The sequence below is a fragment of the Limulus polyphemus genome, unplaced genomic scaffold (genome assembly GCF_000517525.1).
Source record: "Limulus polyphemus unplaced genomic scaffold, Limulus_polyphemus-2.1.2 Scaffold1829, whole genome shotgun sequence".
Lineage (NCBI taxonomy): Eukaryota > Metazoa > Arthropoda > Merostomata > Xiphosura > Limulidae > Limulus > Limulus polyphemus.
The window spans coordinates 209,430-232,521 of NW_013667439.1; the positions used below are offsets into that span (position 1 = coordinate 209,430).

Here is a 23,092-nt window from a genome sequence, read left to right on the forward strand (position 1 = left end):
ATTATTCATAATTATGTGTGAGGATGCTATAGTTTGTCACAAGCATCATCACTTATACATAAGATGTGTTCGAGTGTGCCTTTATCACGAGCTTTAAGTATTAAATATTTTAAGTATTCAAAATAAAGAATTTTATATAGTATAATATAAGATTGTTAAAGTTTGAACATAAACATGTATTGTTGATGTTTTCTGTACACTTTATGGTAGCGATTGTTATTCACCAGAAGTTGCCTTTTTCTGAATACTAAACATCCAGTAGAAGGTTGCACAAACTTGCAGTTGGCAGTAAAAGAAAAATAAAATTAAAGAGAGCATAAAAGGAGTGCATTTTTTATTACAATACAATAAACTTGCGACAAAAACAAGACATCTAACAAAAATTTAAAAGTACAGTTACAATATGAGTAAAATTTATTCTTTTAAAATGTTTTATTATAATCTTGAAATAAAAAAATCAAACCAATCAGAAAACCGAACAAATTTAAATAAATATATTGTTTTTATAAAATTTTATATTGATATTTACATGACTACCATCAGAAGTACAAAATTATATATATATATATATATATATTTATTTTTTTACACTAAAGTAAATATATAACACCATTCTTCTTAAAATGATTTTCCTTTTCCCAGGATATAAAAAAAATAGACATATTGTAAATATTTATATATACAAACAAACTTTTCTACATACAAATTTTAAAATGTTCTCACAATGTTACGTGATATGACATTTATAATCAATCTTTTGGGTCACCTGACTATATATATATATATTTAGCAGGTGCTCTTTGGACTGGCAAGCAGTTTGGATGCTCACGCAATAGGTATGCATAAACAAATGCCATTTTAATCTGCTATGGTGTATTTCCTGTTAAAAAAAAAAACAACAAAAAAGGAATATAGGTTTAATCTTATAGTTGTTACTCGTCTTTAAACAGGTTTTTCATAATAATACTATAACTTCAAAAGAATGTTAAACTCATCAGGATTATAATGTTTGAGAGAGGTAATAATGCACAGCTATTTTGTCAAGATGGTGAAAAATATTGGCAGACACACGGATGACAACTGACACTTTAAGACTGACAAACGAAGAAACTCAGATTTGGACAAATTGTCCTAAAAACATATTTAAAGAAACCAGAGTTATATAACTTGAAAATATTTCAAATACAGTCTAGAGTTGCTAAACATGACCATACTGACAGTTAAACGCTCAAACCATCAAGTTATGTTCTTCCAATTACTTTCTTTTTAATTTTAGTAATTGAAAGTACTTGCATACGAGTCCGTTTTGTTGGTATCAAACAAGTCAAAAATATAACTTACCAAGAAACGTGTATTCTCGTGCATTAGGTAAACCCTCTAGTACGCATGCACTCAGGGCACTACGGTTAAGATTCATGCTGGTGACTTCTTTCCATTCATTGATAGTAGCATCATAGCTTTCAACGTATGGGACAGTGGTGCTCCCTGTTAGGTATATGTAAGAAGATTTAGTTTAAATATAAACCTTTAGTGATGCAGACGTTTGCAACCTATTTCAGTGATAGAGCGACACTTTTGTTTTAATTGCGACTACGTGATTAGTCCTGTTCATCCTATCCTCTCACGTGCATATCATGGAATTAATATTTTAATTCGGTTGTTGATACTTACTTTTGATTAAGTTTAGCAAAGAGAATTAATTGGGGATAAACAGTTGAGATTTTGAGAAATGTGAAACAGGCGATCAGCCAAACAAGAGAAATGAAAACTTGAATACGAGTTAGACTTGGAAGACGGCAAAGCACTAACGGTGAAATATAAAAAAAAATCAGTTAAAATGACTGAACGCTGAGTACGTGAATAATTTTGCACTTACGTGCATAAAGAGCCAGGAGGAAGCAAACACTAACAACAACTAAACTTAATATGTCTGACATTAATTATTCACTTTCCCGAACAGGCTTCCAAGCTAGAGCACTTAACTGTGCTGGCCAGTTGGGCTTATTGTCTTTTTTTTTATATGAATATTAGGCCGTTTACATTGTTGTTGAATTGTGAAAATCTTGGTCGAATAACTTGTGATGGAGGGGGAAATGGAAAGTTTAGAATATCACAGTCAATTGTCTTTTTTTTTTACCTTTTTTATTATTATTCAAAACACAATATACTGATAAGAAAATACTCTACAATACGTAGAGCTGAAAATATTTTGTCTCTTTTGTTTATAAATTATTTCCGTCAACGTGCCAAATTATCACATTTATTAAAACTTCAGAATGATCCTGATGCACCTGCATTAACTAATGTGACGCAGTCTTGACGATGACAGTTAGTACATCTATATAGCAATGTGAATAAATACAGGTATAAACAATCATAAGAGTTTAGTTACAAAAAAAAGTAACCAACTACCTTCTATTCTATCAAGAAACTAACAACCGTTAGTCAACTTTCTTACTACAAATTAAGTACTCACCATTAAATCCTCCAATTACAAAGAGGAGATTGTCAACTATGCCAGTCGTGAAATTGCTCCTAGGAGTCAACATGTCGGGGAGGTCAGTCCACTGATTTCTGGTGACATCATATTTAGCTACTATAAACACAAATAGAATCGTGTCAAGTACAATGTAGAAAATAGCCTTGCACGACCTACACAAATACCATATTAAGTACAGTGTAGAAAATAGCCTTGTACAGCCTACACAAACATCATCATATCAATCTATTATAAAAAATAGCCATTTATCGTACTCAAATACAATCGTGTTAAATAACGTAGAAAATAGCCTTGCACAGCCTACACAAATACCATCCCCTCAAATATTTTGAGAATCTTGCAGTTACTGTCCATTCAATGATTCGTCATCTCAATTACAAGCACATTTTCACAACTACAGCAATGGGAATTCAGATTCTTCGACTAACAACGATGAAGATCCATCCACGTACTTTGCCTCTTCATTCCCTGTTTATGCTGTAACTGAAACCTCAAAGTTGCTTGAAACAGTACTCCAATAGGGACCAAGCAGATGTTTCTCCTATTCCTTTTTTTTTCATTAACTTAAATATATACTGTTGGATGCACGTTATTCTTAGTTATTTAAATTATTTAGTGCGTTCTGGCATTTATTTTTTGGAAATCGAGCATAGTTCCATATTTACAATTCCTTTGTCTCAATCGCCTTTGAAGTAGTACCAAAAAATTCACAACAGGCAACTACCTAGCCTCCAGCATTTTCATGAGACTCATTGCCTTCAAAGAATGAACGGTCAATTTTTCACACACGCGTAACTTAGATGGAAAAAACGATAATAATATGCTATGTCTTACAGCAAAATGTTATGCTTAGACAATAGTAGAATGCAATGCAGAATTGTATATTGTAGAAAGATAATTTGTATAAAATCCCTGCCTTCTGGTACCTTTCCCTGGACTCTGTGGGGAGTTGATTGTTTTTCCAGACCCCCTCCTTATTGTCTAATGGTTATCTAATATGTTTTACATCTCATATGCAAAACAGGAAGGAAGGGGGGGGGGAGGTGAATAATTTCTGCCTATGGCCCTCCAAAGCCAAAACACAGTTCTGTTTGCAATGATAACAATGATTTCTCTTTTAGGCAAACAAATAAGCTGTTTCTTTGTCTGAACGTGGGTAACTTACTTTTGGGATGGCTAATGCTATGAAGAAGGTTGCATTCATCCTCAGAACCGAGATTTTAATCAACGCAAAAAACAAAATTCCACTTGTAATACTTTACCATCTCACGGATTAGAAAAATCTTCACATTTTACAAAATGATCCAATAACAATGACATTTTCCGTAACTGATCGTGTGCGTGTGTGTTTTAAAGCAAAGACACATTGGGTATCTGCTGTGTCCACCACAGGGAATTGAACCCCGGATTTTATAGTTACAAGTGCATAGACTTACCATCGTCCTACCGGCGGGCCACTAACTAATCAGTTGTTGCCTATACCCATAAATAACTTATGCCTTTATGATACTCGCGTGCATTATAAGTTATATGATACTGACAAAGGTCTCACTTGTCTTGGATGTTCTCCTTGTACCTGTCTCCATTATGTAACTTGTGATCACATTGATAATCTCGGGCATGGGTCTAAGAGTCAATTTTCATCAAAGAATCTTTCACTTGTACATGAGAGTTAGTTACTTACTTAGAGCTGTACCAAAGATAGAGTGGTGCACCTACACAAAGTGCTGACTCATAGGGGGCACAAGTTTGCTTCTTTGAAGGTAATGATAGACTGATGTTTAAAAAAGGGGTGCAGAATATATATCTTGCACAGAGCACCATCAACGATCAGTGCTGCCCTGTTTTCCAAATATCAATGTCAACATATTAAAATATGAGCTTATTACAATATATTTCAAGTTAAAGGCCACTCCACTGTTTTCGAAACCTCGGTATCAACATTTTAAGAGATGAACTTATTACAGTATGTCACAAACTGAAGCCCAAACCATTGTTTTCAAAACCTCGGTATCAACATTTTAAAAGATGGACTTATTAAAATATGTTACAAAGTGGATCCCCCACCACAGTTTACAAACCTCAACATAAATATTCTAGCTGATGAACTTACTGTAATACACTACAAGTTCCTCCCCTCCCTTCCCATATTTCAAAATTCAACACACACACACACACAAAAACAAAAAACGTTCGAGTAACGATTGAACCTACTACATTATATTACAAATTGAAAGTGAATGTTTTAGGTACAGCAGAAAATACCTTTGGACTACATTAATTAAGATAAGTGAGAATAATCTCTTCCAGCATATCTTACCAGTGGCTAGCCTTGTCATCCCATTAAATCCTCCAAGGACGTAGAGGGTGTTATTATACGCTGTTAAACTTACTCCACTACGAGGAGAAGACATATTTCTGATGAATGTCCAGGAGTTTGTCAGTGGATCATACATTTCAGCACTGTTAAGAACCTCATGACCATTAAAACCCCCAGCCACATAAATTTTTCCTATATAGAAGAATAATATTTTGCTATATCATATGTACATATATATATATATGTGTGTGTGTGTGTGTTTGTGTATTTCACACAGAAACTATAAAAATAGGTAATACATTTTATTTGACAACTTAAGGTTTTCCTTGCATAATTCGATCATATAATCAATGTTGAGAACTTAATAGAGGAATAAGAAAGAACATATATATATGAATGGTCTAACTCGTTAATTTTAAAACTGTAGGACAACTTAAGAATAATAATAATATACAGTCACAGAATGTCTATAAAAATGGGCAGAGGCACTTTGGCTTGGATAACTGCTTCAACATATGGTGGCATGGATTGCACAAGATGTGGCTTGTAACCATTTGTCAATGAGCACTATGCGGTGTGACTGGTTGTGATACATTGTATCAAAACATTCCACGCATGCTAGATAGAATTGACCTGGTCAAAGTAAATGGACAAATTCACTGTCATGTTCTGTAATCTAGTCCTGCATAATACAGGAAATGAAATGTAATGGAAATGAAATTCAGAACCATTCTATTCACATACAGATACAGAATTAGCACTGCATAATGAACTTGGTATGTGACAATGTCTGAGTATTCATGTGATGTCATCTGGCCCTGAAATGGGAAAAGGGGGTCACAACCACGGAAGCCCTAGACCATGGCACCACCTTCAGCACCCTGGACTGTCAGAATGATGCGTGTGGGGTCAATGCTCCAACAGATCTCATCCACACATAAGTCTTTCTATCTGTTGCAAATAGGGTGAAACGTGATTTACCAGATGATATGACCTTCTTCCATTGGTCTGTTCCTCACTCGCGATGCGCCAGGTATCATTGCAGATAAATTTTCTTGTTATTTGCACTGATAGGGTTTGCTCACAGATGGCATGCTACCAAAAATCCATAATTCATAGCTCCCGCACATTGAGTGGAAATAGGTATGTCTAATCAAATTTTGAAGGTTACTGTTATTTGGTTTACTGTGGTACATCTGATACTTGTCGCAACACATTACATATGTCTGTGGGCTTACTTGTGATCTGAGTTGTGTTTCCAGTGCTGGTTTTCTACAAATGTTGCCATTTCAGGAATACTCATAAAACAGTCTTGATGGATACATTGATCACTTTATTGAGGAATTAACTGGTTCAATAGGAATTCATTATCACGCGTCCTGTGAAGTCACTGAGATCATTCACCTGTCTCATGATTGCTATAGAATATATATATATATATAAAACCCTCACACAGCTCATATTGATGTAATATGTTACATTACATGCCACATAAGTACTTATAAAACAATTATAACCAATTTATATACATTATAGAATAAAGAATATTCTCTAATTTTCCAGTTAGGCAGTGTGTAGGTACCTGAAATGTTTAGTTACCATTTAATGAAGCAGCACTCGCATCACTGCGTTGCCGGTTCATATTTCCTATTAGAGTCCACTGATTTCTTTGAGGATCGTAACTTTCACCGGTGTTTGTTCTAATACGACCATCATAACCTCCAAGAGCATAGATGAGTCCATTTAATACAGCAATACTGATGTAACATCGAGCTACATACATGCAAGCACGCTCAGACCACTCGTGTGATATACAATCATAACATCTCATAGAGTTGAAGCACTGGTTTCCATCAAAACCACCCACCATGTAGATATAACTTTCTAGTGCTACAAGACCATGATAAGCTCTGTAATAAAAAGAAAAAAAAAACGTGACACCATACTTCATCATTGTCTTTAGTATTTTCTTTAGTTCAATGTTACAAAGAAGAAATAAGTTTAATTCAAAAGTGTGTAGTTAAGAAAAATACCACTTTTATTCCCAATATATATATATATTTAGAAAATGTCAATATGATTTAGGTAGTATCTATATAAATAATATGTTGCGTTTGTCAGTCTGGAACTTTTTTGCAATGAGTATGGGACATGATGGCACAATGTCGTGACGACTAGCTTCGATTTTAACTTTAGTTTTTTTATTTGGAAAGTATTTCACACAAACAATATTTAACCTGCGTGTAATTTCCTAAAAATTATACATTACACCAAGTACAATTGCTATGTACTTTTTCGGCGCATTTAGGTCTAAAATGCGCAAGCGCAGTTCGTTCAAAACCACATGCTTATCACTTTGTGAACATGCATTCAGATGTTTCTGCATATTCAGCTGTTTTTCCTTCATTACAACTTTACATTTACTTTACTTTGCAATAATTTAGCTTCTGTTCGTTTCATAAACTGCTATAAACACATTTTATCTTCCTCCCAGTGGCACAGCGGTATGTCTGCGGACTTACAACGCTAGAAACCGGGTTTCGATGCACACTGTGGGCAAAGCACAGATAGCCCATTATGTAGCTTTGTGCTTAACTTCAAAGAAACATTTTAGCTACTTTTCTCTTTACTACAGGTTTTATTCTTCGTTTTTTTAAGTTTCTTTGTTTGAACTCGTAAAACTGTGTCATACCTTGAAAGTTAATAATTATTTCATACTTTGTACACTATTATAAATACCATTACTATACCTTATTGTTTACTTTACGTTTAGTTTTACTAAGTAAAGTTACGTACGTGTAGTTTTAGAAAGTTAGGTCTACGAGAGTTTGGTTTTCTGACCGCGTAAACATTTTTCAAATAGTCCACAATATATCGATCTAACACATAATGCCTGCAAGAAAGTGTTGTTTAAATGCCACGCATGAAAATGAAAGAATAAGGAAAATTCAAGCGAAGGGCCGAAAACTACCGCGAATGTTTTGCTGGTCGTGGCTAGTATACAAATAATTGTCCAGCAAAATAGTGTTATAAAGGTAATGGAAGAGCTCATCAAGTAGTACAAGATGGTAGCATGTGTTTTCTACTTCATAATTTAATACAATTGTTTGTTGTTTTCGAAATTTCTATATTTTCTTTAAAATCAGTTTGGACGTGGAAAGTCATTCAACTAAATACACCTTAACTTTGCTTCTTGCTAGCTCTGTTCGGGACCTCATTTACTAACTGGAAATTGAATGAGTTTCTTGTAGAAAAAAAAAGAGTTCATGAAATTCAGGAATAGAAAGTAGTCTTTTCAATCAGCAAAATGGCACAGGGTTTCGTGCACTCGCCCATGAGTAAACGAAGGTCACCTGAATAAGAGGTTTCATGTACAAACATGGCTTAAGAAGTTTTTGTGTTGTTTTCTTGCATCAAAAATCCTTATTCCACTTTGTTTAACAGATTTGGCTGCAACTTTTCTTTACTAAAAATATGACTGAGAAATTTTTGTAACATTTTCAACTAAACAATTCATTACGGAATCTGGTAAAAAATATATGTTTAGTTTATTTGAAATCTAAGCATTTATTGTTTTCAATACTGTTTTAAACTTTGGGTTCATTTTCATTTTGTAGTTTCACTTACCTTATTGATGGCGGAAGGGGTGCTAGCACTGGATTGGTTATAGAGAGTTCGCTAAGATTATACTTCTTTTCTCTTGCTAATTCAACACACTTGCTCTTGTTTCATTATTTTATTTGTAACTACATCGTTGTTCTTATTTGTTAAAAAAGATCATTTTTGCAAACATTTCTTAATTCAAAGCTTTCTTTCTGACGAAAGGGATTACACACTTTGTAACTCGGTATCCTTTGAACTTGCCCCCCAGTGGCACAGCGGAATGTCTGCGGACTTACAACGCTAGAATCCGGGTTTCGATACCTGTGGTGGGCAGAGCACAGATAGCCCATTGTGTAGCTTGGTGCTTAATTACAAACAAACCTTTGAACCTCAGTTAGTAGATCATAACTTACTACTCTGTGTACCACGATCACCAAACATAACTTCATTGTTTGTTTACTTAACAAACAAACATCGTGTTTCTAAGCACCCACGTGAGAAAATAAAGGAGGATACGTTATATGTCAACCACACTACATCTGCCATATCCAGTGCGGAAGAGGCCTTTTACCCAATACCAGGATTCATCAGGCTGTCTGGAAAGCAACAGATTTAGGTAGTGGTGTAGGCGATATATCATCACTTTTGATGAAAAGCGACTGTTATGGATTAAACAAATTAATTATAATTTTTATCAGTTTTATTTAAGTCACTTACAAATCAGACTTTTAGGGTAAGAATTAATAACACAACAATTATATTTTAACACCAATTATTTATTAATATTATATTTCACATATCACAAAACCAATATTTAGCGTTCTTAGTGAATAACTATGAATTCTAATGGTTTTTATTTATAATCGATGTGCATTCCATTCATATTTTTAAACGTTTTAGTGTACACTTGCAGTATACCCCCAGTGGCACAGCGGTATGTCAGCAGACTTACAACACTAGAAACCGGGTTTCGATACCCCTGGTGGGCAGAGCACAGATAGCCCTTTGTGTAGCTTTGTGCTTAAATACAAGCAAAATACTTGAAGCCAATAAAAAAATGATGTGTTAATTTATTTAGTTTCTATTTCTAACGCCATCCTGCCATTACTATATACCCTTAATTTAAAAAGTACTACCTATCATCAGTAACCTCTACATGGCACATTTCAATTATATCAACCCTATCATCAGTAACCTCTACATGGCACATTTCAATTATATCAACCCTATCATCAGTAACCTCTACATGGCACATTTCAATTATATCAACCCTATCATCAGTAACCTCTACATGGCACATTTCAAAACTATCGTCTTCAGAATAGCCAATCTAAGAGCCCTGGCCACAAACTATAGGCAACATTTCAGAATTAATGAGCCACCTAAAAAAATAACACCTAGATACAATTCAAAGCAGAAATTAAAAAAAAGATTGTAAAGGATATAGAAGCAGTATAAGTTCAGAACAGTGTCCAGAAGATACAATACAATAAAATCACAGTTAGTAAACACTAGACCACCTAAAAACGCAATGGAAAGCAAAAACCATTTTTTATAATATCATTTGTAAATGTGGATTCCAATACACTAGAGAAATAACAGCACGAGTCAAAATTCAGGATCATAATAGACATACAAGACTGTAACACTGGTGTGTCTGCAATAGCCTATCATTTAAACATATAACAAATGGAACATCGCTAAGATAACAATACACATTAGAAAATATTAAAGCTTCCATATCAAACTGACCGATAATACACCCAGTTAACCAAGCATAGAAGTCAGCAAAACTTGGATACCCTTCTTAAAACCATTTATATAGTTGATTCATGTTTTAATGAGTTGAGAACTCAGACATCTATTTTTTTTCCAACAAGAAGACCCAGAATTATGTCCTGACTCTTCCCACCACACACAGTTCTCAGGACTTCCCTGAATTTGAAAGCATATTTAAATCCCGAACGTAGGATGTAACTGGTGAGTAATTAGTATCTAACAATGGTAAAAAAAAGAGTAATTGAGCTTCGTTTATCCAATAAAATACTCACTAACAATGATAACAACACTGATATGATAATAGAAACTTCACACAGTACCTTACAATAATAAGAAAATACGTTTAATCTACTTAAAAATACCGTGATGTTAGTATCCCCTGGCGGAAACTTAATAATATGTTACATCAGCGCTGGACTGAATTAGTTTACCTTGGCATTGTGTCGCTGTGGGTGCTCAAAAACCATCGGTTCGCCCTACAGTCATATGTCTCCACTAAGCTGGTGGCACTTCCACTACTCCATCCTCCAATAACAAACAAGATCTCGTAAGGTACGCGAGGCCGCAAGAGTGGATGCTGAAATTCTAAAACAGGTCTGTTGGATCCATTTGTTTCCATTTCTACAAGAAGCACAGACGCTTCAAATAACGCAGCCTGGCATTCATAGCTCTCTGTAACATACGGGTGTTTGAAGACATGGTCAACAAAATACCTACATAAAAAGGAGGGAAAGTATCGAAAACATATACGTATTTCAATGAACATAATGAAAGTTTAAATGAATGTAATTAGCATAAAAACAAAACTAATTTTAATGAAAACTTTGAAAACCACCAACTGTTTACAAAATGTATACTTAATAATGAAAAACATTTTTTAAGTTATTTTAGGAAAACTTTAGAGGCGCTTTTTCGACATCTTCTGGAGCCACTATTAATGAGTTGAACATCATGTGTGTGAGTGAATATGAAGTACAAGTAATATGCTATAGCAGTTCAACCATTTAAATACGTGTCTTTAATACTAGTGTACAAGTAAATAGAAGTTCAAGCTAAACAATGGTCATCTAAAAACACAACGGAAACACAAAATCACTTGATTGGCAAAGCACTTCTTACGTGTGGAGCCGTTAGTAAAAAACATATTATCCTTGCGGGATCAAAACATTGTATTAGATTTTCTAAACGGGAATAAAATTAATATACATATATATATTGGAGCACAACAATTTGTTTTAATTATTTGGCATTTTACAGGATTCTACATATCAATCGCCAAACACGAGGCTAATTAAATAAATCCAAATTCAGCTTCTTTCAACTTGTTTAGTTGCCAGACGAGCTTAAAGTACGTACCTCACGTAGAAAAATAACTAAACAAACATTAAAAAAAGTATGAATATATCGTCATTAATTCGTGTGACAGTTATCCTCAGCAAATGTGGAAACTACTGTAAAATGTAAAACTATGTTATTAGTGTATAAAATACATGAAGGATCATTTTAATGTAGCTGTTTATTTTAACTATTTAGATAAACAAATAAAAAACACTTATAAAGCTCTCGCTTTGACGAGTTTTCTATAAATAGGAAGTGGAGGACTGATTTCCAAAATATATTTGTAAATACTCACTAAAATTACTTTTTAATGAAAGGAAAAAGTGAGTTAGGATTACTCTAGTGATAACTGTTTCTGTAAAACTTACCTACTTTCAGCTATCCTACAATATTTATTGGAATTACATACATTGAACATTGAAAAATTCAAAAAATGTTTCATTCATCTAATTATGTGATGTGATCTGAAGAGCCAAGAGTGTCGATTAACAGTTGTAAGAAACAGAGCATGTGTTATTTATAACCTACATTTTAATGTGATGTGATCTGAAGAGCCAAGAGTGTCGATTAACAGTTGTAAGAAACAGAGCATGTGTTATTTATAACCTTCATTTTACTTTACACAACTTATACTTTTTTTACATTCCTCTTAATTAGTCCATTACGGATTTTAAGTTAGATGCCTGCTAATTTGAAATCTGCAATGGATTAATTAGACAAACGTAAAAACAGTCTGCAATATAGCATGATTTTCATCACTATTATCATGCTTATTGATATGATTTCTTCACTTGTCTTTCACTTTTATATAACCTTAATTTATAATGTATCACTACTGCTCAAAGCAAAATTATCCTACGTGTTTTTCAATTACTCACCCGTAATTGCACAGTCCAAACCTAATGGTACCGAGTAAGGTCGGTAGATGTCGTTTCCTGTCTTCTGGATCGTGATCGACCCACTGAATTGCAGCGATGAACGCTTGATCTTCAGCTTTGATGTTCAGTTCATCTGTATTCAAAAGAGTCTCCAAGTCTTCAACAGCAAGAAATGGAAACTCCGAACTTCGGTTAGATACCTAAATGCATATCATTCACTCGTTAATGTGGTAAAAAAACAGCTGCAATATTTTGCCATTCACATATAAGCGTTATTTTTAGCACTTAAGTCCGATCTCAAGTATACAAGGTTATTAATATTATTGCAAGCTATATTTTCTGTGTTTTAGTTTAGACATTTCTTTACTAAACGGAACTTTTAATCATGATGATGGAAATAATGCAACAACTATATTGTTCGGGAAAGTAAAGGATCGTAAAGTTCTATGAGATATCTAGGTATTAAACGCGTAATGAGTAATAAGATGTCAATGAGTGTTTCATTTCACTGTTACACAGTGAGAGTTAACATGTCTATTCAGTTACTTGACCGATAAGAAGTAAGTAAGTTATGTATTTGTCAGTTAGGCGTAGGTAACATTAGTATGGTAGTTTCTGTTGAAAGTGAAAATGTTTTTTGTGAACTAAGGCTCGATCATAACGTGTGTCAAAGTGAACGTAGCCATAGAAAACTCTTAAAAGAAATAAAATAATTTGTTATCATTACATGGAATTGACTTCGCATTACTTTTAGCAAGTAATCCTAAACAACTGGCCAAATGATAAAACAACGTGACAACACTTATCTAAGAAGTGGGATTATTTTGGTGAAAATAAAATAGCACTTTATATAAATGTCGACTTTCAATATAACCACATGGCCAGAAAGCAAAATAGGAAACGTTCTAGGGATAATAAGAAATAAAAAAGAAACAGAAAGAGATAGACATTTATAAAAAAAAGTACAGAAAGATTTAGAAAATTACAAGAACAAGAAAACAGAAAATTAAAAGAAATACATATAGTTAAAATTGAAAAAGATCAAGAGGTAAGGCATGGGAATATATGAGAGGAGCTAAAAGAAAGATGTAATGGTGTAAGAAGAAGAAAGAACAAATATAAACCTTACTGAAGACAAGATACACGGATTTTTAGATGTACAGAAATAATAACACAACAAACGTAACAAATATTGAAGACGCACAGAAAGATTGTAATGACCAAATTCTAAAAGTACAAAATGAGACCATTGAGATAGAAAAGAACATCAGTGAGAGAAAAAACTATCCACACATCATTCTGCAACTGATCAAGAATTCCAACCTACAAAACCATCTACTACAATATATGGAATATGAGAATCTATTTTATCTGCATCTATTATCACTACAGATATTATCTTTTATTATCTACAGATGAAGATATGAGAAATAGGTTGAAACAAAGTAGGTGTGCATATTTAAAGAAACTTTGCAGTTGGCAATGGAGTGTGAATCCATTAAAGTTGCAGAAAAACAACCAAAGGCACCACTTAGAAGTTGCAGGATCATCATATCAAGTAGTATTCAAATATATGTCCCCCCTAATGATAGTATAAAAGAACTGAAAAAAATTAGTTATACAGAATAGAAGAAATAAACCACAGGACAATAGTCATTTAAAGCTACACTTGAAATGATATATTTCCCAGAATACAGAAAAAATATACCAGAAAGAGAAATAGAAGTGGAAAACCTGATCATTACAGCTCAGCCGAAACTGTGAGGAATCAACAGCTATTAATACACCAAGAAGACAATACCATAAGGATACATTTTTCAGCCCAAACACAAAGAGACAACCAGACATTGGAAACCAGAAACCAGATGGACTTATGGAGCAAAGTTTAACTGAGAATACTTCATCTGCCACAAATGAAATAAAAAGTTCATTATATAAAGAAACGAGTCCATGTATTTAATGACAGGAAGCCTTGCAGTATATTAATCAACAGTGGATCCACAGCTTCTAAAGTTTGGCTTAATTTGTTAATAAAAGTTGGGAAATTGCCTCTAACAATGATGAAAGAAATTGAATAGATGCAACAGACATAGACATAAAGTTCCAGCAAGAAAGTTGGAAGTTACCCCTAATGAAGGACAATTGACATCAGGGAATAGTGTTTATTGAGAACTGACTTCATGGAGATATAGATGTGAGGTTAGGCTAGCTTCAAATAAATTCACAGTCTATGACCAGTAAATCCCTATGCACTACGTGATGATTACTACATAAAAAATCGAACTTCCAGTGATAACAAAGAGGGTAGTCATTGTGCCACCAAGAAGTGAAATGCTGATACCAGAATAAATTTACAACTAGTGACTGGAGTGTATTAGAACCAAACACTCCAGCACGTTATGAAATATTAGTGGCTGGAAAAACTCTCGTGGATCTGAATAATAAAGGTGTCATTAATAGGGCCAGGAACACAACAAAGCATAATTTCGAGTCAATTCTGTATGGGAAATTGCAAAATATGATGTTGTAAAGACAGTACTTCCATATCAAACAACATCAGGAGTAGTCACCTCTGAAGCAAGATGCAGGAAGTTGATGTCAAATTCTCATATAAGGACAGTTTTCCAACTCACAAAAGCTTTACGACCAGAGCTATGGAGGTTTAACAGCAGACCATAAATAACATGACTTGCTCACAAGATAACGAGACACCTTCTCCAGTGATACCACAGATGCAGTCCTAATATGTCAATTACCCAGCTGACTCCCACTTTGTAAATAAGTTTGAGAGCCTGAGGCTGTTAAATGGTTAGCAGCTATGAAGGAGCAAGGAGAATATAATTAAGTACTGGACAATGGGCATTACCTATATTATTTGTGAAGAAGGGTGGATCCACAAGGTTCTGTGTAGATTATCAAAAGGTGAATGCCAACCAAAGACTGACTCTGCTTTGGATGTTCTTTTTAAATCAAAGTAGTTTACAACATTGGATCTTAAGAGTGGATATTGGTAAGTGCTAGTTGATTAAGTAAATAGGAAAGATCGTCTTTACTGCAGGAAATGAAGTACTATTTGGATTATTTAATGCATAGAGACTAAAAGGTTGTAGTCTCTAACAGCTGGAATTTCATACTCATATACTTAGATGACATAATTATACAAAGAAAAACCTTTGATAATGCTTATAAAGGGATAAATGAAGTTCTGGATCAATTGAAAAAAGAGACTAGTAAGCTGAGTACCAAGAAGTTTGAATTATTCCATGAACGGGTGAGTTTCCTGGAACACATAGTAAGGAGGGAAGGAGTGTCTACAGGCTCATCTAAGACTGAATCTGCTCAGAATTGGCCAATGCTAAGGGACTCGTATGAGGTAAGAAATTTTGTTTGGCTATACTCTTACTTTCATAATTTTGTAAAATCATTATCTGAGATAACTTGTCTTCTACACAAATTACTTGAAAAGCCAAATAAGCATTCAATATAAAAAAAAAGAATCAACCGCAACTCCTGGATTAGCATACCCAATTCTTGAAATTTTGGTCACATTAGATACAGATGTCAGTGTTAATGTAATGGAAGCAGTGTTATCACAAAACAACATGGAAATGAACATGTGATTTCCTGCTACAGCAATGCCATAAATGCTGCAGAAATGAGGTACTGTGCAACTCGGAAAAAAGATATTAAGGGTTTTTTGAGCCCTAAGTCATTTTCATCTTTACTTATATTTGGCAAAAGTTTACACTCCAGACAGATAATGTAGCATCAAAACGGCTGTTGAATTTTTGCAATCCGAAATATAAGATATCAGGAGGGCTCCAAAAACTTCAGAAGTACAACTTTAACATTTTGCGTTGCTATGGATGGATCCATGGAAATGCTGATACACTATCATAAAACTGTGGATTAATGAAGAATGCAGGAACTGTGAAAAGATGAAGTATGAGATAACAAAGATGAACAGCCTAAAGTACAATCGTGATGTTAGAAAAACACGTAGGTTCAAGAAGTATTCATAGAAATGAATAAAAACCTTATAATTCGAGCACTTTCGAAAGCTAGGCCTTTCTTCTTCAGGAACAAACTGGGAGTTGTACAACGTAGTCCAAGAAGTTACATCCACAAGTGAAGATAGAACATTTAATGTGGTTCAACACTGAACTGACATGCAAGAGATATGAGTTTGAAACCAATTATTCAGTGGGTCAAAAATAAAGCAAAAAAAATTTCATTGCAAACAGTCACTCTATAAATCCACAAAACAAAGATGTACTGAGCACAATGTGATTTGTTGTGTGTATAAGATGGATTTTTATGTCAGAAATTGGAAGATACCAGTGGACAGGAACAACGACTACAGTCGGTACTTCCAAAGTTTACATTCTGCAGCTCTCCATCATCTCCACTACCTTCCAACAACTGGACACTTATATGTTAAAAAGATACTAGAAATAGTAGGAAGACGACATACTCGGGTTCGATGACGGAGATCTGTAGAAAGCTGGATGTAAATTGTGTGGACTATATTGTGAGTGAAAAGGTCCACAAAAGAAATAGCATGGAAGTTATAGCAGTATTGTTTTGGAGCACCATTTGAGATAGTAGTTGTCAATGTGCTTGTTAGTCTGCCACAGAGTATTCGTGGGAATAGATACATCATTACTGTGATTGACTATTTCACCAAATGGCTGGATGCATATACTGTTCCTAATCAGAAAGCAGAATCACTAACAATACAATTCGTCAATAAACTTTTTTCAATCTTTGGGGTGTCTATGGGACTTCACTCTATTCAGGAATAAAACTTTGAGCCAGCCTTGTTTGTGGAAATGTGCACTTTATATGGAAGAATACGAGAAAAAGTGGAAAGAAGATCTTCCACTATTCCTTACAAGATATAAAACAACAGCACATTAAAATAAAGGCAACCCATTAACATCACTGATTTTGGAAGAGAACTAAAGTACCATTGGACCTTCTGTATTCACATCAATAAAATAGTCACTTATCAATATTACACAAATATAGGCAAATAGACTAATAACGCCATTGATGTGATACATGACTTTATTCAGGAAATATTTAAATCAGCTAGTGATAAAATGAAAAGTTGATATGATGTTAATGTTGATAAGATTGTATTCCATCAAGGTGACATGGTGTGACTGCATCATTCCCTATGTAAAAAAGGATGAACTTCAAGGGTTGGGAAGGGCTATATGTCGTACTTAAAATAATCAATGATGTGGTTTACAGATTCCAAAAGGACAGGTGGTCCAAGCCAAAGGTCATCCACCATAATCATCTTTGGAAACATATCAGTAAGAGAATGGCAAGTTAAGTAACCCCGGAAAAACATTTGCTTGTGGAGAGTTAACCTACAGAAGATCCCAATGTTCTTGTTGAAACCACTTCCAAGGGATCACCAAGGATAGAGTTTCCAGAGGAATCACTTAACCAACTACTCAGGGAGAACTTCCCCATTGAGAGGACAACAAATGACAACAAGGGACCAAAGGCAATCCCACCTGTATACCATAACTCTCAGAAAAAAAAAACAACAAAAAGAGTTGGTGAATGGAGAGTTTAGTGTATTATTTTCTTCTTATTATTATTACGGTTGTTCAATAGATAGTAAATCCAGAAAGTAGCATTGCTGTAAGCTATATTTTGAACATCTTGATTTCGATGTTTGTGAGCTAGAGGGAGGGATAATCATGATAATGTAACAACTAGAATGTTCGTGAATGTTAAGCATCGAAAAGCTTTGTGAAACATTTAGAAAAATGGTATTTTATGAATATGAGTAATGAATAATAAGACGTCAATGAGTGTTTTAGTTCAGTGTTAAACAGTGAGAATTATCATGTCTTTTCAGTCACTTGATCGATTAATAAAGAAATTCTGTAAGTTTTATATTTCTCAGTTAAGCATAGATAACATTAGTATAGTAGTTTCTGTTGAAAGTGAAAATGCTGTTTGTGAACTTATGCCTATAACTTGTGTTAAAAGTGAGAGTAGCTCGTATAAAATGTTATAGAAGAAATAAGTTCATTTAATAGCATCATGTGGATTGGACTTCATATTATTTTTATCAACTAATCAAAAATAACTAACTAAAGGATAGAACATCATTACGCCCCCCCCCCCCGTGGCAAAGTGGTATATGTCTGCAGAGTTATACTGCTATAAACTGGGTTTCGATACCCATGGTGGGCAGATCACAGATAGTCCTTTGTGTAGCTTTGTACTTAATAAGAAACAACAATGTTACAACGATGTTGTTGCAGGCTATGTTCTTAATGTTTTTTGTTATTTGCTAGAACGAGTTTTAACATGACAAAATGATAATGTGTGACTTCTAGAATTTTCCTGAGTTTTAAAAATAGCATTATGATGAGCACATAACGTTTTGATTTTTCTGGAAACTTAGGTAAAATAAATAACAACATTTAAGCACCAAAAGATTGTTAGATAGTGAGTTACAAAGAGTTAATTCAATCAGTGATTCACTCAATTAATTTGTTAGTTTGTGAATCTGTTGCCATGTTATCAGTAAACTAATGTGTTAATCAACCAGAGAGGATATCCGAAAGGATATTAAACAAGTATGTGAATGTTTAGTTTATTTGTAAGTTAGGTTTATCAACAAATGTGGCTTGTCAGAGAACTAAATTACTATTACTGAGTGGAGTGGACTTTGCATTATTTTTACCAATTAAAACACTGGTGAAATAAGTGGGATTATTTTGATAAAACAAAATAATCTAGAATAATATTCAAAATGATGACACATGTTCGAAGTGAGGTCATAAATTTGCTGCAGCTGATGTAAAAGTGGAAAGAACAACAAACATATATTTTTTTTTCTTTGTAGTTAAATACAAAGTTATACAATAGGCTATTTGTGCTGTTCAAATCAAGGGTATCAAACCAGATTTCTAGCATTATAAACCTTTATACTTACTATTGAGACAGTGGGGGGAGGCACAAACAACAAATAGAAAGAGGCAAATCATTAAAAGAAAATCATGAAAAAAAGAGATAGAAAATTAAAGAAAAACCAAGGAGAAAATTATAGAAATTATAAAATCATGAACAGCAGGAGCACTGTATATAAAAGGCTTTGAGAGGATTAGCCTCCCCAAATAAACTGTCCCTCACTGGGCATTATTCTCACCAACTCAAAAATATTATATAGCATTTGTGGAGAGAAAGAGACAAGGAGATCAAAAGAGGAGAGTTTATTCATTTAGGAGCAGGAACTGATTCTTCAAAAGTATGCAACCCATATAAGTGAAAGAATAGCCTACCCAAATAAAAGACTCAGTTGCCACCTATGATGAAGAGGTAAGAGACAGGAACAGAGAAATTAGAATAAAGAGAAGTTTGTTTGTTTGTTATGGATTTTGCGCAAAGCTACCCGAGGGCTATCTGCGCTAGCCGTCTCTAATTTAGCAGTGTAAGACTAGAGGGAAGGCAGCTAGTCATCACCACTGCCAACTCTTGGGCTACTCTTTTACCAACGTGGGTGAAGCTAAGTCGATGTACATTTTAAAAAAATGCTGGCCAGTTTGTAATAGAACGTGAATCTATTAAATTTACAAATAAACTACTAAAGACACCATCCAGAAACTATGGGAAAGCTGATCAAATAGTACGGAAACATCAGCTCCATATGATGATAGTAGAGAAGAACTGACAGGATTAATTAGACAACTAGTTACAGAGCAAGGAAGTAAATAATATGACAGAAGGTGTTTCAATTGCAACTTACAAGTTTATATTGTTTTTAATTAGAAGATGTTTACTCAGTACAGTGGACGTGAAATTCAGGACAGAAGGTATTACAACTATAATTTAAGAGGACATATTGCTTGAAACTGCTCAAAAAGGACGAAAGGAAAAAGAAACTGCTATAAGTGTGGAAAACATGGATATTACATCCCAGACCGTGATGAATCAGTTGTTTATAATGAACCAAGAGATGATATCTTGAGTATGAGAATACTCCATCTACCCCATAGATATAAGGAGTATATTATTGAAAGGAACCAATCTGTAAATCAATTAAGTTTTAATGGGGGAAGAATTGCAGTATATTGAATGATACTGTCTCTACAACTTCAGTTGTTGGCCATGATTTAATAACGAAAGATAGGAAATTGTCTCCAGAGATGAAGAAAGATGATTGATGGAAACAGAAAGTAGGCATAAAGTTCTAGTGAGAAAAAGTTTAGAAGCCATATTCACCACAATAAGTTTCTCTACATCACATGATGTGTGGCCATTGGATATCAAAGAAGAGTGCACATTGAGGACTGACTTCAAGTGGAGATAAAGATGTGAGGTTAGAATGACTCCACAGATTGTGACAAGGAAATCCCATACAAAATAAAACAATTACACTACCAGAGGATGAACTACCAACCTAGAATACAACAGAGTATAATCCAGAATAACAAGTGGTCCAAACCAAGGATTATCCATAATGATTGTAATTGAGAGCACGTTGGTAGGAGTACCATCAAATACTTAACTTCAGCAAAAATTTTACATGAAGTAAATTAACCTGCAGGTGAGCCCGAGGTTGCTGTAAAGATCACTTCCAGAGTATCACCAGAGATGAAGCCACTAGAAGACTCCCTCGATCATTCACCTGACAAGAGTTCCACTGTGTCAAGATGGCAAGCAAAGATAAAGAAAAGGAGTATAACCTATCTTCGTATCATAAGCCACAACGAGACAAAAAACAAAAAAGAATAATGGATAGTTTACACACAATGAATAAAATGGTGAACTAATAGTTTTGCTAATCATAATTTTTTGTACTTTGTTTAGCACATTTAAATTTAGTGATTGTAATGTATATTTATGAATAGTATTTTTTTGACATCCGTTCTAAAATGCACACATTGCTGAACTGATCTTGCCTTGTTACAATCAGATAGCGTAAAATCTGCTCTTTTTTTTTATAAACGTGTCATTCAAGTTAAAACTATCGCTTAGCAACACAGCTTCTATTTTGCAAGTGGGCGTTGGTATACATTTAAACCAAAGAAATATTTACAACGGTTTCCTTGGGGGAGAAATTCTTGGACTGTGCAAGTAACATCTGTACGGTGTACTTTGGATGTCTGAAGGAAGCATCTACAGTGCACACACACACAGTTTCTTCTATACCAGCCTTTAAAGTTGAGAAATTGTAACTGCGAGCGGATCACGTGACAGCAAAAACTGCAATTTTTAATTCTTGTGTTAGTTGTTTCTTTTGAAATAAAGGAATAAAAACTTAGATAACATAAAACTTTGAAATATAACGTACTTGATAATAATAATAATTTCATTGAAATACATTGATAGTAAAGAGATTTTAGTAAATTTTGAATGTAAAGCAGTACCATACCTAGAAAGGAATTTAAAAATGGCGCCGGGAGATTAAGGGTTAACAGTAAATAGTGACTTTATTACTAATTATGTAAGCTTAAATTTAATACATTATTGTTGTACTAGGGGATAAACTTGTGCTTCACATATGATTTATGCATTAAAATTACTTGACTACTGAAACAATATTTAGCAAAAAAAAAGTGTATATAAACGGGAGTAAATCCTCGCCTTCCCGTACACGAAGCGTGTGCTGTGCCATATGAGCCAAAGTCTGGAGATTTTTCTGTTCACATATGCAGTATTATTAAGTGGAATACCACAAATATAATAAGGGTGTATGTTTTAAATGGATAAATTCTTTAAATAATGCTGTTATTGTATTATGTATTATGGAATTTGTATTGAGATGTAATGGTATTGGGAAAGGCAAAGAATTAACTTAATGTGTTTTTATGTTATTGAAGTAATTCAAAGTTAATGTTATAAATGTCATAGTTGTGCTCTCCTATAAACATCGTTCACTTTTACAATCGTATACATGTAAAAGTACCACCATAGATATAATTAACACTAGATTGGAAGTTCGTGATTTTCAGCAAGCACAAGTGACTGCCATTGCTATGTGTTGAACTTTCAAAGCCCGCCAGTCGAACTGACATGATAATTATGGCCGTTTTACATTTAAAGTAGACGTTTGTATGATTTTGATATTAGATTTTAATAAATTTGTCAGGAAAAGATGATCTAAACCTGATTTTAACTTAGAAATTAGTGCAAAAATCGTAACAAAACACATATATATGACGAATGCATTGGATTTTAGCCCAGAAAGAAATTTTAAGATTAAAATATGTTCTTTCTCCTCGATGTTTATTATGTGTCAGAGAAAAATATTCATCTCAAATGTTGTTGCCAATGAATAAGAGGTGACGTATCATGATCATGTCCTTTTCTGGAGGGCGTGTGTGTGTGTGTGAAGAAGAATATTGTTTATGTATTTGCATCTTCAAACATTCAACGTTCTTAATTGAAGTGGATGGAAATAACTAAGAACATTGATGATATAAATACAATAAAATTAATTCGGATTTATTTGTGAATTCGTGGCAAAATTGATACAAATGCTTGAAAAGATATATATATATATATATATATACATCGTGGTCACAAGTAAATAGACACCTTTTCAGAAAAAATAAAATTTTTCAGTCATATTCACATGAATTGATATATTTATAATTTAATTAATATCTAGAAGATCTTCCTTTCGCTTCGTGGAGT

General features: G+C 33.8%; 1 protein-coding gene across 1 annotated transcript in view; it reads right to left on the reverse strand.

Moving 5' to 3' along the window:
- Positions 1 to 644: 644 nt before the first annotated feature.
- The window catches only part of LOC106465083 (kelch-like protein 10), a 27,121-nt gene continuing 4,673 nt past the window's right edge, over positions 645 to 23,092 (reverse strand). The window contains exons 2-8 of the mRNA XM_013925278.1: positions 12,419 to 12,618; positions 10,634 to 10,915; positions 6,420 to 6,730; positions 4,821 to 5,012; positions 2,477 to 2,596; positions 1,342 to 1,485; positions 645 to 880 (exon numbers count right to left, since the gene is read on the reverse strand). Of these exons, the coding sequence (XP_013780732.1) occupies positions 867 to 880; positions 1,342 to 1,485; positions 2,477 to 2,596; positions 4,821 to 5,012; positions 6,420 to 6,730; positions 10,634 to 10,915; positions 12,419 to 12,618 (1,263 nt within the window). The 3' untranslated portion in view covers positions 645 to 866. The remainder of the gene's footprint in view (positions 881 to 1,341; positions 1,486 to 2,476; positions 2,597 to 4,820; positions 5,013 to 6,419; positions 6,731 to 10,633; positions 10,916 to 12,418; positions 12,619 to 23,092) is intronic.